This window comes from Typopeltis vanoorti, chromosome 12 (genome assembly GCF_054136105.1).
Source record: "Typopeltis vanoorti isolate ZY-2024b chromosome 12, IOZ_Tvanoo_1.0, whole genome shotgun sequence".
Taxonomy (NCBI): domain Eukaryota; kingdom Metazoa; phylum Arthropoda; class Arachnida; order Uropygi; family Thelyphonidae; genus Typopeltis; species Typopeltis vanoorti.
The window spans coordinates 61,367,133-61,381,836 of record NC_143560.1 but is presented as its reverse complement, the minus strand read 5'-3'; the positions used below and the strand labels follow the sequence as shown (position 1 = coordinate 61,381,836).

General features: G+C 33.5%; 1 protein-coding gene across 1 annotated transcript in view; it reads left to right on the top strand.

Annotated features, from left to right (window-relative positions):
* Nucleotides 1–14,704, top strand: part of jbug (filamin-type immunoglobulin domains fbug) — an 879,391-nt gene that overhangs the window by 514,349 nt on the left and 350,338 nt on the right. Inside the window, exon 27 of the mRNA XM_090401914.1 lies at nucleotides 1,253–1,399. Within this exon, the coding sequence (XP_090258040.1) occupies nucleotides 1,253–1,399 (147 nt within the window). The remainder of the gene's footprint in view (nucleotides 1–1,252; nucleotides 1,400–14,704) is intronic.

The following is a 14,704-nucleotide window of genomic DNA, read 5'->3' as shown; positions in this document are numbered from 1 at the left end:
AACTCTGCTTGATAAAATAACACCTGTTGTGTTATCTCTTACAGGTCCATTGACTTTTCTTCTGAGGATTTTATTTTCAAAGATCTGTAAAGCTTTTGCATCTTTGTTGTTACACTCCAGGTTTCTGCTCCATGTAAAACAATAGGTCTAATTATAGTCTTGTACATGGAGCAGAAACCTGGAGCGTAACAGAATGAAGATGCAAAAGCTTTACAGATCTTTGAAAATAAAATCCTCTGAAGAAAAGTCAATGAACCTGTAAGAGATAACACAACAGGTGAATGGAGAAGAAGACATAAAATCAAGAACTATATAAACTCTATACATTCCTGCTTCTGGCTGATGAAATCAGAGCTTGCAGATTGAGATGGTTTGGAAGTGGAAAGAATGGCTAATCGAGATGAAGCACGATTGAAAGCAACCTAGAGGTAGGGTGTGGCTGCACTGGAAGGATAATATCCAAAGAGACTTAGCTGAAATGGGAATACAGGACTGGAATGAAAGAGCCCAAGGCAGATAGGAATGGAAGAAGTTGGTACATGCAAAGACCCTTAGAGGTTCAACAAGCTAAGGTAGAAGAAGATATGGAATGCTACACTTAGTATGCATTTATATGGCAGTACACAAAAGACCAACTAATTATTTCTATAGTTAATTAAAAAAAAGGGTCCTGATTTATTTAAAAAAATTGAATTAACTGCTGCTGGTCACTCAAATAATTTGCAATTTATTAATACACTACTACTACTAATAATAATTATTATTGTTATTATTATTATTCTGTAAATAGAATAATCTTTTTTATAAACAAAAATTAAAACAGAATAATGTTTAATAAGTAAAAGAATGATTATCAATTTTGCAAATAGCCAACATGAACCAAAGACATTATTGATGAGCATCTCTAGCATACTATGGTATTATTAATGAATTTAGAGTCTTAATCATAAAGTGAAATGTCATGTGTTAATTCACTAAGCCTCCAGTTATCTAAAGATTATATTAATCTGTCAGAAGTAAATTAATTTTTCATAATGTATGAAAAAAAAAAAGTGACCTTATAACTTCATTTTTGTTGAGTTTTTTCTTAGAATTTTAGGAATAGTATGGAAGTTTATTTTTCACATTAAATGACAATGCAAGTTCATATAGCAGATGAAAAAAAAAGTTAATCTGATGAAGTATTCTATACATAATATATATATATATAATAATAATGTTTATATATATATATATATATTTATTTATTTAGGAAGTCCATTTGAGTGCCACATTATAGATTTATCAAAGCTTACAGTTAAGGGTGATGGATTAGAAAGGGTTCCAGTTGGCCGTCCTGCCACATTTTTTGTTGACACTATGGGCATTGATGTTGGTGAGATTCATGCAAGTGTTTTTGGTATGTAATCAGAATTTCATTTTGCTTGTAATTCACTTATTTATTTTTTAAATTTGGGTATTATGGAACTTGCACTTTGGTAGTGTACAAAATGGTGTTAAGTTTTTCTGATAGAAAAACTTAACACTGATGTTAAGTTTTTCTATCAGCAATTTTCTTTTAGCATAAAGAGCTTGGAGCTTGTGTTGCTTCTGTATGTTAATCAATGATATGGCCATGTTTTGTTTTTAAGGAGAACTCCCTTTCATCTGTCTTTCATCCTAATATAATGTGATTACACTAATATTAATATACATGTGTGCAAATAATACAATTTAAAATTATGTACATTTTAAAATTCAGTAAACAAAATTTATAAATTTTTGCAGATATAGCATATTAGTGACTTCCATACTCTGAAAATAAGTATAGGAAAAACTAAACCAAATTTTTAGTTCCCAAACTTAAAAATAGATTAGTGCAATAGAATTAGAAAGATACTAAAGGAGGAATAATTTAGACATGGAAAATCAAAACTATAAAAACAACTAGTTGTAAACTTAAAGGATATTAAGAACACTAAAAAGTGGACTAAGAAATAGTTTCCTCTTTAAGGGATTAAAAGCTGTGTGCTTTGACATAATCAATTTCATAATGTGTACTCTCAAGGGACATACAGGTTATTATTATGATAGTACAACATGATTAAGTTTACATTATTACTAATCTCCTATCAGCAGTTCTCTTCCAAATTAGTCTATACAACAATATTGTAGTGTCTAACATTTTGGTCTTCTGAGGTGCTTCTGATTGAATCGATTAATTGAGATCCTGGTCTTCCTCTGAGTCTCTTTCCTTCTACCTTGGAATATAGCTCCTGTTTTGTCTGAACAGATGATGCCCTAATTTTTTTAGAACTCTCATACCTGTGGTCTCTAATCTTTAATCAAGTTTTTTTTCCATACCTCTCAAATCTGAAACTGGAAACTGGTTTGAACATTTTCTTGCATACTTTGATAATATGAGTTTAGTGTTTTGGCTAATTTCTCTCTTATTCCATTTAGATCCTTAGTATATCCTGTGATTTCTCAATTTCAGATTGGTCTCCACCATATCAGATTTAGTTATTCTGTTGTCTGTTTCCATAATTAATGTGACATCTTCACTAAAAACTGTGCCTGAATAGCTCAAACACTGTAAGTTCTACATTAAAATGCAGCTGAAGTTTTCCATGTTCCCTGCCTATTTTCACAGTGTTGGACTTTTTATTGCTGATGTTCATGCCAAATTTGTTACACTTTATTCAGTTTAGTTAGAAAACCCTGGAGACTTGCACTGGATATGTGTAGGAACGTAACATTATCTGCATAAAGTAAACACCTGAATTTAATTAAATAAAAGGCTGAAACCAGTCTGGGTAGTGACCTCCCTACCATAATGTAATAACAGCATACATTTCCTATGAAATGTGATTTTACATTATGGAAAATACCAAGATTAGTGATCAGAACTTTCCCCACCTTTGCAACGAGTTGCCCGTGTTTGTACTACGTTCTAGGACTACTTGCATTCAGCTCATGCTAGTATTTCGCCGATACTTTTATAGTTTTTTTACTATATTCGGCATGAAACGCTCTGATTCCAATCCTTGAGTTTCTTATTCAGTTTTAAAACAATGTGGGATCTAATATCCCCTTAATTTAATATTTTCCAATTCCAATATCAGGTTTAATGCCACTTTCTTTCATATAACAATGCATATAGATGATGAATAAGATTAGAATTAATATGTATTCCTGTCTTGCCCCAGATTTTACATCAAACCATGTTTTGAAAAGTATTTCTCTGGGCATCATGTCATAGGCCTTTTCCAGATCTACAAAACTTAAGTACAGATACTAGTTATATCCTATGATTTCTCAACTATTTGTTGTAAACTGAAAATACAACCTGTGTTTACCACGGATCCAGCTTCTTCTTCTCTGAATTTCTCCTTTACAATTTTTCTCAGCATCTTCTCAAATGTGCTTGCATAAATATTACCCAGAACACTTAATAGAGAAATATTTCTGCAATTCTCACATTCAGCTTTATTTCATCTTTTTATTGATGGGGAAATATGAGAGCTATACTACACTCGTGCAGAATTTGTCTTTCTGATGAGGTTCTTTTACTCCAACTGCTTTTCCACATTGTAGGCTTTTGATAGCTTTTTGTATCTTCAGGTATTGATATGTACTCCTGTCTGTATTCTTCTTAAACACTTTCTGTTACTGCTTTGTCAGTACTTGGTTCATTTAACAGTCTTTCAAAGTAATTATTTCAGACATCTAGAATATTCTTATTTTCAGTTTACATGTCACTTTTATCATCTTTTTTTCATGTTACAATACTCTTGCCTCCATTTCTAAGCTTTTTTTTTTTTTTTTTTCAATAGTTTCCAGAACATTTTGTTACCTTGCAGATATTTATCAACTATATTCTTACCTTAGTCTTCCCATGACTTTTGTATAGCTACTTTCACATATAGCTTAGCTATCTTACATTTTTCTCTGTATGCTTTTAGGGCATCTGTTGAATTGTTTGCTAGGAATATCAGTGTGCTTTTTTCTTTTCCAGGACTGCTTCTTTAACTTGTGTCCACCATGATGTTCTTATTTTTCTAACCTTGCAGAGAATCAGTGAGGGTTTTCTGCAGAGTTTGTAACTAAGACTCAAAGATTTAATTCTTGTTTTCAAACTTTTTAACTTTTTTTTATTTTTTCCTGAATAACGTTTGCATAGTTGAATCTATTTACCTGTAAAAGTTGCTCAATTTTAATTATTTTTAAAACCTTCTTACATATTGTTCTTTTCAATGAGATTCATTCTTATCCTACTTAAAACTAATTACCACTTTCGATTTCTAATCCACTGTATATATTCAAATCCTGAACCAGCATGAAGATATCATTATCCATAATAATAGTCAATCAGGCCTTTCTTATTTCTTGTGTGTGATCTCCAAGTGAACTTGTGCACATCTTTATGTTGGAGTAATGAATGTCCTTTAGCTGTTAGATTGTCTGTGGCTTGTTCACATACACCTTTTCCTTCAGACAACCCCCATGGGGGAGACATTTGTTCTGAAATTAGAGCACTGCAGCTAGAAACATTAATAGCTATCATGGAACATGATGTAGAAAGGGCCTGTCTTTGTGAAGTTCAAAACGGAAGGTATTTGTGTGATGTGTTTTTTCATAACTAATAAAAAAAAATCTCCAGGTTCTACATTTCATTATAACAAAATAGAATAAATAAAAAAGTTATTAACTGTTTAAACTCCTTTGTGACTTATGGGCCACCCTGTACATGTCTAGTGGGATTAAATCCTACTCTGCTGTTAAGATCACCCAGGAAGACGACTATCATTTCCTTTTTTTTTTTTAATTTGTGTCAGCTACCTTATCTAATAATGCAAAAAATGTTCTCTACTACTTCCCCAGGGGGACATTCTGTGCTATCCTAGGCACAAATCAGTTTCATTGTCCATTTTCCATTTTAAAATTTTCTCATATAACTGTTTTTGAAATTGCCTTCTAATCAAAAAGTTTAGTTTCATGTTTGGAATTGAATCTTATTGCTTCTCTTTCCTTTCTTTGACATCCAATATTTTATATCTTATAACATCCAATACACTTATTATTTATTAGGACCCCTCATTACTGCTAAGACCATTATTGTCGCAGCATGGTCTAAGCAGTCATGGTGACAGTAAACTTCAAATCAATCAGTGAACCATCCTCATTCCTTCAGTATCCAGTGGATACCTATTAACAGTGTATCCCACATGAATGTAAGAACTGGACATTACTTCAGAAGCTCCAATTAGTTCTGCAATCCTTGAATCTGGCTTTGAACATTAAACAATCTCATGTTTTGACTTAGGACTAAATTATTTGGAAAGTTTGTGTGTGTGTGGGGGGGGGGAGTGAGGAAGAAAGAGTGCAGTGTTTGTTATGTGTGTGAGATGTATATGTTGAGAAAGTTAAAGGATGTATGAAAGGAGAGCAAAACTGGTGAGTGACTATAAATTAAATGTGTCGAGAGTGAGTTGGTTGGCGAGAACAAAGCAAATGTTGGTAGAGTAGGCAGTATCGATAGTAGAATGGAAAACGTTAACGTCGGATGTGCATTGGTGAAAATACAGGAGAACAAAACGAAAAAAGGAAAAAGCGGAAAAAGCTTGCATGTTATCCTTCACAGGACAAAGTGTGAAATTGAAAATTTGCAGAAGCAATAAGAGGTTAGCAGGGCTGAAAAGAAGAAGCAAAATAGAAGAAAGAATTTCTCACCTAATGTGAGGTGAGAATTGGGATCATGTGAACAAATGAGAAAAACAATGTAAGCAGAAAATTAGGAATAGAGATTCTATGATGAGAGGAGTACTTAATGAAAGTATAACCAAATCATGTTTCTCTGGCACTGAAATCAATGATATTAGTCATGCCATAAATAACTAATTGTCTTGGTTGGCACTAATGATTGAGAGCTGAAAAGTATTCTATGAAGGAGGATGTGAAGGAGTTGTTGAATTAAGCAAAAAAGAAGAGCCCATACTTCAGAAGGTGAGGATTGTAAGTCTCCTGCCATGCTATGATAAACACAAATTGAGGAGGAAGGCATTGATAGGTTGTGCAGAAGGAATAATACAGAATTTGCGAACCTATGATCTACAGATAAGATATACAGGCACCATCATCATTGCCTGCCATCCAAGATAAATTTCTTGGATGGCAGGTAATCTCATGTACAGTACTGTGATTAGGGCATATTTCAAAGTGGAACATTAGACATTGAATCTTATTTGTGCCTTTGGTCCCACTGAAAGTTCTATTAAAGAAGAAAAAAGAAAAGGAGTTTTTCATGTGATTAGTGAAGGTACCTGACATAATGAAAAACCAGGACAGGTCTTGTTGATCTGTCAGCAGAGTACAAAATAAATACCAGACATAGAAATGATTTGGAGAAATTTGAAGAAAAGGGCAAAGTTAAAGTATTGGTGGTCTTGGACAAGAAAGAAATCATGCCAAAAGTTCCTGGTATGTTCTTCAACAAGTGCCATTAAGGGGGTGGGATAAGAAAGCTAAGGTATGTATAAAAGTAGCTAAACAAAATCTGTACTAGAACTTTGGTAAGAATATAGAAAATAAATATAAAAAAAAGGTGGTAAAATATTCCTCTTGAAAGATTATTATATGAAAAGCAGGGACAAACAGTGGTTGAAAATATTCAAGAGGAATACTATCAGGAGTATGTATCAGCATTTGAGGTAGCAAAAGTGATCAGAAACTTGGTTTCAGATGGTTGAATTCTGGATGATTGGAGAAGAACCATCATAGTATCCACTATAAAAAGGAAAAGAAAATATTGTGAGAATTACATAATTCCCATACTGCATGTTTAAAATATGATTTATCCATGCATATTTGAGAATAAGAAGAATTGCAAAGAGAAATTTCACTAAAAAAAAAAAGCTGTGGTTCAGGCAGAGAGATAGCAGTAATCAGTGGTGCACTCAGGATTTAATCTTGGAGGGGGGCCGAGCGCTCAGGATTTAACCTTGGGGGGGGGAGTTGAGTAGACGATTTGCGAATACACACTATGCATCACATATGACTGAGCATCTGCAGTGATCGCTAATTCATAAGTAGTATAGAAATAGAAGACACGACACAACATAAATAAAAAAAATGAATTTTAATTAGGAAAAGATTTTTGGAAAATTTTCTAGTGTTTTTTCCTTTTCTTTGGGGGTGCCACTGGCAGTAATCAGAAATAGATTTTCCTTTTCAGACATATTCCCATACTTTCAGCCTGTTAACAACAATCTCTATCTATTTATCAACAAGAAAAATGTTGATAGTAAAGCTGTAATTATCCAACCTTCAAATAGCAAACTCTCAGTTAACTAACCTTCAAGTGAGTTAGTGTGCCAACTAACTTTTCATAAAGCACTATGCAACTGAATCTGGAGTTAACTAAATCCTGAGTTATCTGTTTCTTGTAGCAAGGTTTATACGTTGGTCATACATAACTGGTAATTAGTTTAAGGAATTAACAACGCATATAAAGTATATTAATTAAAGGTAACTTTAATGAATAACTTCTATATTTCGGCAACGTCACGTTGCCATCTTCAGGAACATAAAGATATGGTATGTGCACGCAGGCACTAACAAAAGCAAATGAGGAAGAAAGCAAGAAACTAATATTGTTCCTAAAGTCCTAATGGTGCCCTCTGGCAGGCTAATTTGGTTGTCTTGGCAGTTGGGTTGAAGTTCTCATAATGTAACTCTCCCAAATTTGGGGTAGTTTCATGCACCCAAATTTGTTGAGGTTAAGAACATTTTTTAGAGCTGCTGGTGACTCCTTGAATAATTTTTCGTATTTAAACTTGCGGCGGTGTATTATTTTTGTTTTCTTCCAACGAATTTTATGGTGGGTATCTAAGGCATGGTCTGCCAGCCCAGAGCGGCTGTACTGGTGAAACCGGATGTAGTCTTGGTGTTCTGAAATCCTGATATTTGTTGTTCTGCCTGTTTGGCCAAAGTAGGACAATTTGCAGCTGCAAGGGACCTGGCATACACCAGGTAGGTCTAGGGGAAGTGGTTGGTCTTTGGTAGAGCGGATAAGGGATGCCAACTTTTTATATGGTCTGTAACAAGAAGTAAGGTCATATTTTTTGAGGATATTGGTTATTTCTCAGAGGTGCCCTGGATGTAGAGGATGGTGATAGATTTGGTGTAATCTTTATTGTGGAGGGGGGGGGGGTTGTGGTTTACTGGTTTTAGTATTTTTTGGATTTTTTTGGGGTTATAGCCATTGGCTAAGAAAGTGTTAAGGATGTGGTTTAGTTCAGTAGTTAGGGCATTGTCATCTGAGCAGATTAATTTAACCTTGTTATATAGTGTTTTTATAACCCCATCTTGTTGTGAGGGGGGGAGGGATTGCTGGTGAATGTATCTGCCAGTATGGGTGGGTTTTCTTTAAACAGAGAAAACCAAAGATCCATCAAGCTGGTGAGTGATCGAAGTTTCTAGGAAGGGGGGAGGTGTTGTTGTCCTCTTTTTCTAAGGTGAACTGGACTCTGGGGTGTTGGTTGTTTAAGTGTGTTAGGAAGGAGTGGAGTGTGTCTGAGCCATGTGGCCAAATAGCGAACACATCATCCACGTAACGAAGCCAAATAGTGGGTTTTTGTGGGGCGGAGTTTAAGGCTTTCTCTTCAGAGGTCTCCATAAAGAAATTGGCCAAGGGTGGGGAAAGTGGTGAACCCATGGCTGTACCCTCTATCTGTTTTGTTTTGTTCAGCACAGCATTCATATTCAGAAAGCCTTAAACTCTGCCCCACAAAAACCCACTATTTGTCTTCGTTACGTGGATGATGTGTTCGCTATTTGGTCACATGGCTCAGACACACTCCACTCCTTCCTAACACACTTAAACAACCAACACCCCAGAGTCCAGTTCACCTTAGAAAAAGAGGAAAACAACACCCTCCCCTTCCTAGACACTTTAATCACTCGCCAGCTTGATGGATCTTTGGTTTTCTCTGTTTACAGAAAACCCACCCATACTGGCAGCTACATTCACCAGCAATCCTCCCCCCCCTCACAACAATATGGGGTTATAAAAACACTATATAACAGGGCAAAATTAATCTGCTCAGATGACAAGGCCCTAAGTACTGAACTAAACCACATCCTCAACACTTTCTTAGCCAATGGCTATAACCCCCAAAAAATCCAAAAAATACTAAAACCAGTAAACCACAACCCCCCTCCCCCCTCCACAATAAAGATTACACCAAATCTATCACCATCCCCTACATCCAGGGCACCTCTGAGAAATAACCAATATCCTCAAAAAATATGACCTTACTTCTTGTTACAGACCATATAAAAAGTTTGCATCCCTTATCCGCTCTACCAAAGACCAACCACTTCCCCCTAGACCTATCTGGTGTATACAAGGTCCCTTGCAGCTGCAAATTGTCCTACTTTGGCCAAACAGGCAAAACAGCAAATATCAAGATTTCAGAACACAAAGACTACATCCGGTTTCACCAGTACAGCCGCTCTAGGCTGGCAGACCATGCCTTAGATATCCACCATAGAATTTGTTGGAAGAAAACAAAAATAATACACCGCAGCAAAATTAAATATGAAAGATTATTCAAGGAATCATCAGCAGCGCTAAAAAATGTTCTTAACCTCAACAAATTTGGGTGCATGAAACTACCCCAAATTTGTGAGACTTACATTATGAGAACTTCAGCCCAACTGCCAAGACAACCAAATTAGCCCACCAGAGGGCACCATTAGGACTTTATTAACAATATTAGTTTCTAGCTTTCTTCCTCATTTGCTTTTGTTAGTGCCTGCATGCACATACCATATCTTTATGTTCCTGAAGATGGCAACGTGACGTTGCCGAAATATAGAAGTTATTCATTAAAGTTACCTTTAATTAATATACTTTATATGCGTTGTTAATCCTGAGTTATCTGACCAGCAAATTGTCATCCCAGTGAGGTAAGATAATTGAAGAGCTTTTATATTAATAATGCAAACTTAAATCACATAGTGTTATCATAGTATTCATAGTATCAAAAATTTGATGATGCATTGAAATTGGGTTGAACTCTGTCTTCTGTACTAGTTTTAATACAAAGAAAGGAACACTTACAATAGAAGTTTTTAATTTTCTATTTTTGACCAAGTATCAAGGCAACTTTCATACGAATTTAGAAATATAACAAGACACAATTAACATGACTGAATTGATAATGAGCACATGCCATTTCCACAGGAAAAAGTAGAGTAATACAATTCAAACTTCTCAAAGTTCTAATGATTTTTATATATATATATATATAATCATATAATAATATATATATATATATAATATATAATAATAATATAATTAAAATATAAAATATAATAATAATAATAATAATAATAATATATATAATAATAATCATCCGAGCTTGATTTGCTTTCTCATTCTTAAGTATAAGGTTGGTTATATTCCACTAATTTGAGCCCCACCCAAGGGCCTATGAGTTGTGGAAATACTTTCTGAATATGAATACTGTGCTGAACAAAACGGCCTATTTGCAGCTGCCCGATTTTTAATCCAGCTAACGCAAGTGCTTCTAGATGTATTTTCAGTGTTTTAGGGATGTCACCTAAAGCATCTATTATTATGGGAACAATTTTCGTTTTCTTTTTTCAGATTTGTTCAACTTCGACTTGCAACTTGTGATACTTTGCAATTTTTTCAGTTTCTTTTTTGTCAATCTGACTATCTCCTGGTACTGTTATTTCGATAAACTGAATACCCTTGTTTTCACTTTTTTCAAATATATATATTTATTTATAACCACCTAACTGGCCTTGATGTGTTTTTACACATTAATGATTACATAGATGTGAAATGCCCATTGAAAATGAACTGAAATAACATTGGGTTGCTATTGAAATAAGATGAATACAGAGCATAAATTATTTGTATGGATAAAAATATATATTGAGAATTAACTAGTATGAGCAGTGTGAAGAACAACAGTTTTGCATATGGGGAATAACTTAAACCCATCAGAACTATTCAGATTGGGAAAATGTAGCAATATTTCATAGTCTTCTTTATACAGCCATTCATAAGAAAAAAGCCTTTATGTAGAACTTGAGCCTTTATTCAAAGAATTTTTTGTTTGGAGGAGATGGCATGTTCAACAGGTCTAGATTGTTCCATCTTGTGGAATTTAATGTAATCGAGATGTTTCTCTTGACATAATCTATTCATAATATATTCCTCTTGAAATTGACAAATTGTTTAAAGCCATTGGTCTTGGATTGACTTTTTGATACATCCCAGTAATGTTTTCGACATGTCCAGTTAACAAGACTTATATCCTTCCTAAGCACTGCAAAGGATAAATCTCCCCTTTGATCTAATCTGGTGTCTATCACAGTTTGGCCAGACCAACATATCTGTATCTGTTGGTTTGGCCAACAGTCATTCCAGTGGCCTTAAGCAATTTCTTCATATAAACTTTTGGCATATGATATGTCGTATCATACGTCTGATAGTCTCTTGGGAGACTGGCAGTGGAGAAACTTCATGACTGTTAACCCTCCAACTGGCCAGGACGTATATATAGGTCCAGATAAATCTGGATACGATTCAGTGTACCTGTTGAAAGAACATGGATAAGAAGTGCAGTTTGGCTGTTCTGTCCTTTAGAAGGTGCAATAATCCTTCACGCTGTAGAGAACACTTAACCAGATTATCTCCGGAAGCTAAGTCTCAGTTCTCTATAACAAGGAAGGCAGTTCCTTGTTTTATGCTGGTTAACTGGACTCTTAGTTATATTAGAGAGACCAGAAAAAAAAAAATAGAGAAAATAAAAATAAAATTATTTTTATTTTCTCTTTTTATTGTAATTTAAATTTATTTTTAAATTTAAATTTAAATTTAAATTCCAGGACAAAATAGAAATCCTTGCATACTTTCTTCACTTAAATATTGCATTACCTTGGAGAACCAATGTTTAATGTTTTTTTGCTAATTTTGTCTAATCGCTTACTCGACAGAACATTTTCTTTGTTTTCGAAGAAATTAATTCACAATAGTTATTTGAAATATTATTTTAAAAAAAAAACCCGGCTGCCGACGTTCTAGATTATCTTTCTTCAAAATCATATTTTGAAGAATAATTCACAGATTTCCTGAAGGAAATCTGTGAATTATTCTTCAACGACTTTGCTTCATAGAGAATAATATGCAATTCTTTAATCATATCACTATTTTTTTTTTCGAAATATCATAATCTACTGTTCCTTGCACTTTCACCTTGTTGGTTTTCCGTATAATCGGTCTTTACAAAATGAAATAAACGGCTATTATTTAAATTGATATGTATATATTTTCTGCTAGTTTATATATTTTACTCCAATTTTAAAGTAAGCGATACTTTTGCGTATATTCTCTGACATAAAATATGTATATGTGCATGCATCAAATGTGAAATTTCGTATTTTCATAATAGAATTGAACTTTATTTTGACTTTGATAGTTTTACCCCCCCTCCCGCTGCAACACTACCACACACCCGAAAACTGTTATGAAACATAGGTACAGTTTTTATTTAATTCGTTATTTTTCCATGGTAATTGTTCCACATAACATTTAATTTTTCAACACAGAAACTAGGTTTTGATTATTATAAATTAGCAAATTATGAATCAGAAAATATACACATTATTTCCTGATTATTATAAATCAGGAAGTTATGTGACATTGGGTAATAGGGGAAATTAATATTTAAAAACACTGTCATCCTACAAATGCAATATCAGAGTAATGTTTCGAATATCTGCTAATCAATCAGAAAGATGGAAAAACAAAACAAGGAATTTCTGCCTACAAAATATTCTGGGCATGTTCTTTTGATCTGGTTCTCAGTGGGGAGGGTCAGTAATCTCTATTAGCTTACAGCTTATTACTGGGCAGAAAGGAATATTAGAAAACACACACACACACACACACACACACCATTTTTCTCCCACAGGGAAAAAGAAATAAGGCAATAATATTGTTCAATCGCGAAAACTTTATTGTAGCAGAAATTTTTATTATCAAACTTTGCTGTTTTTAATAAAAAAAAATATTATTCGTGCTACTTAGAAAATTCCTAATCTGTGGCACACACTGCTATGAAAATTTATTGAAATATAATTATGGTATTATTTATATATATATATATATATATATATATTCTGAATAGTAGGTTAAATCATTCTCTGAGATGTTTTATTTCTTAATTTTTGAAACATTCTGTGTACCACAATCTCACCTAATGCAACTGTTTTTCTTATTAAACAGTCTTATAATATGCCTATTATGAGACTGTTTTTTTTGTAAATAAGAATACGGTTTGTCGAAACTTTGTTGTGTGCCACAGATTAGAAATTTTCAAAGTAGCATGCATAATATATTTTTTTATTAAAAAACAGCAAAGTTTGATGATAAAAATTTCCGCTACATTAAAGTTCGACAGATTGAATAATATTATTGCCTTATTTCTTTTCTCCTGTGGAAGAAAAATGGTAAAATGTCACTCGTATAATTATAGCAGATATTCTATTGGCAAAAATGGTAAGAAAATAATCATTTGCACTTTCATTTCAAAACACAAAGAAAGAACATTATAAATTCACCCAATGAAAAAGAAAATACTACAAATTTTTCTTCTGTTATTATCTGATTTTTTCTTGTAGTAGAAAGAAGAAATTACTGTACATATTTCTTTTGTCAATACAAGAGTGTGAAAATCTGTAAATTGATTAAATTATAGCTGATAGAGAATTCATGCCAGAAAAAAATATTTATGTAAGAGTTCTAACATCAGCAGATATAACGACATTTTCTTCTAGTTTAGATACGTGACATTATTGAAGTAGTTAAACTTTTGCTATTATTTTATACTAAACTGCATGAGCATGTTCCCGAAGTGATTTACGTTTGTAACAATTGCCTGAAGATTGAATCGGTCTATAACCGCCCCCCCCCACAACTAAAAAATAAGACTTTAGCTTTTCCTCCAGCTAAGAGGATTATTGTTGAGCATTACTAAGACGTATTTCAGAAAATGCAACCAGTAGAAGCAGTAATAGAATTAAAAAAAAATCAAAAATCAAAAATAACACAACTGAACTTTCTTTTGTGTGGTATGCATAAACGGTTTTACATATTGAAAATATAGCATAGTATTTCTAAATCTTAGAATAATTTCAGCAGACCGCTAAGCAGCTGATTTCAGATGCAAAGAAATAGTACAGAATTAGAAGCTTCGAATATACAACAATATTATTGCTTTATTTTTTTTTTCAGAACCGTAAAGTGAAATAAGAGATTTTGAATACTGTCTGAAAGCTATCAAACCAGTAGAAATTCAAAGTAGTTATGTAACTGAGTTCCAGGAGAGGAGAGGGGCCAGGGGGGGGGGGGGGGGTTGCAGTAAAAAAATCTTAAAAATTAGCATAAATTTGGAATCATTCCATACAGGATATCCTCCCTATTATATTTTCGTATATTTTCAACATATCTACAGTGGATAAACACTGGATATTACAGTAATGTGCATCCTACCAAAAAAAAAAAAAAAAACCTTGCAATTTTAAGCAAAAGTAGAAGGCAATGAGCCTCTGATAAAATACCATTGGATATAAATTTATCGGAAACCAAGTAATGCAGTTTATAATCATTTGTTGTTCATTAAAA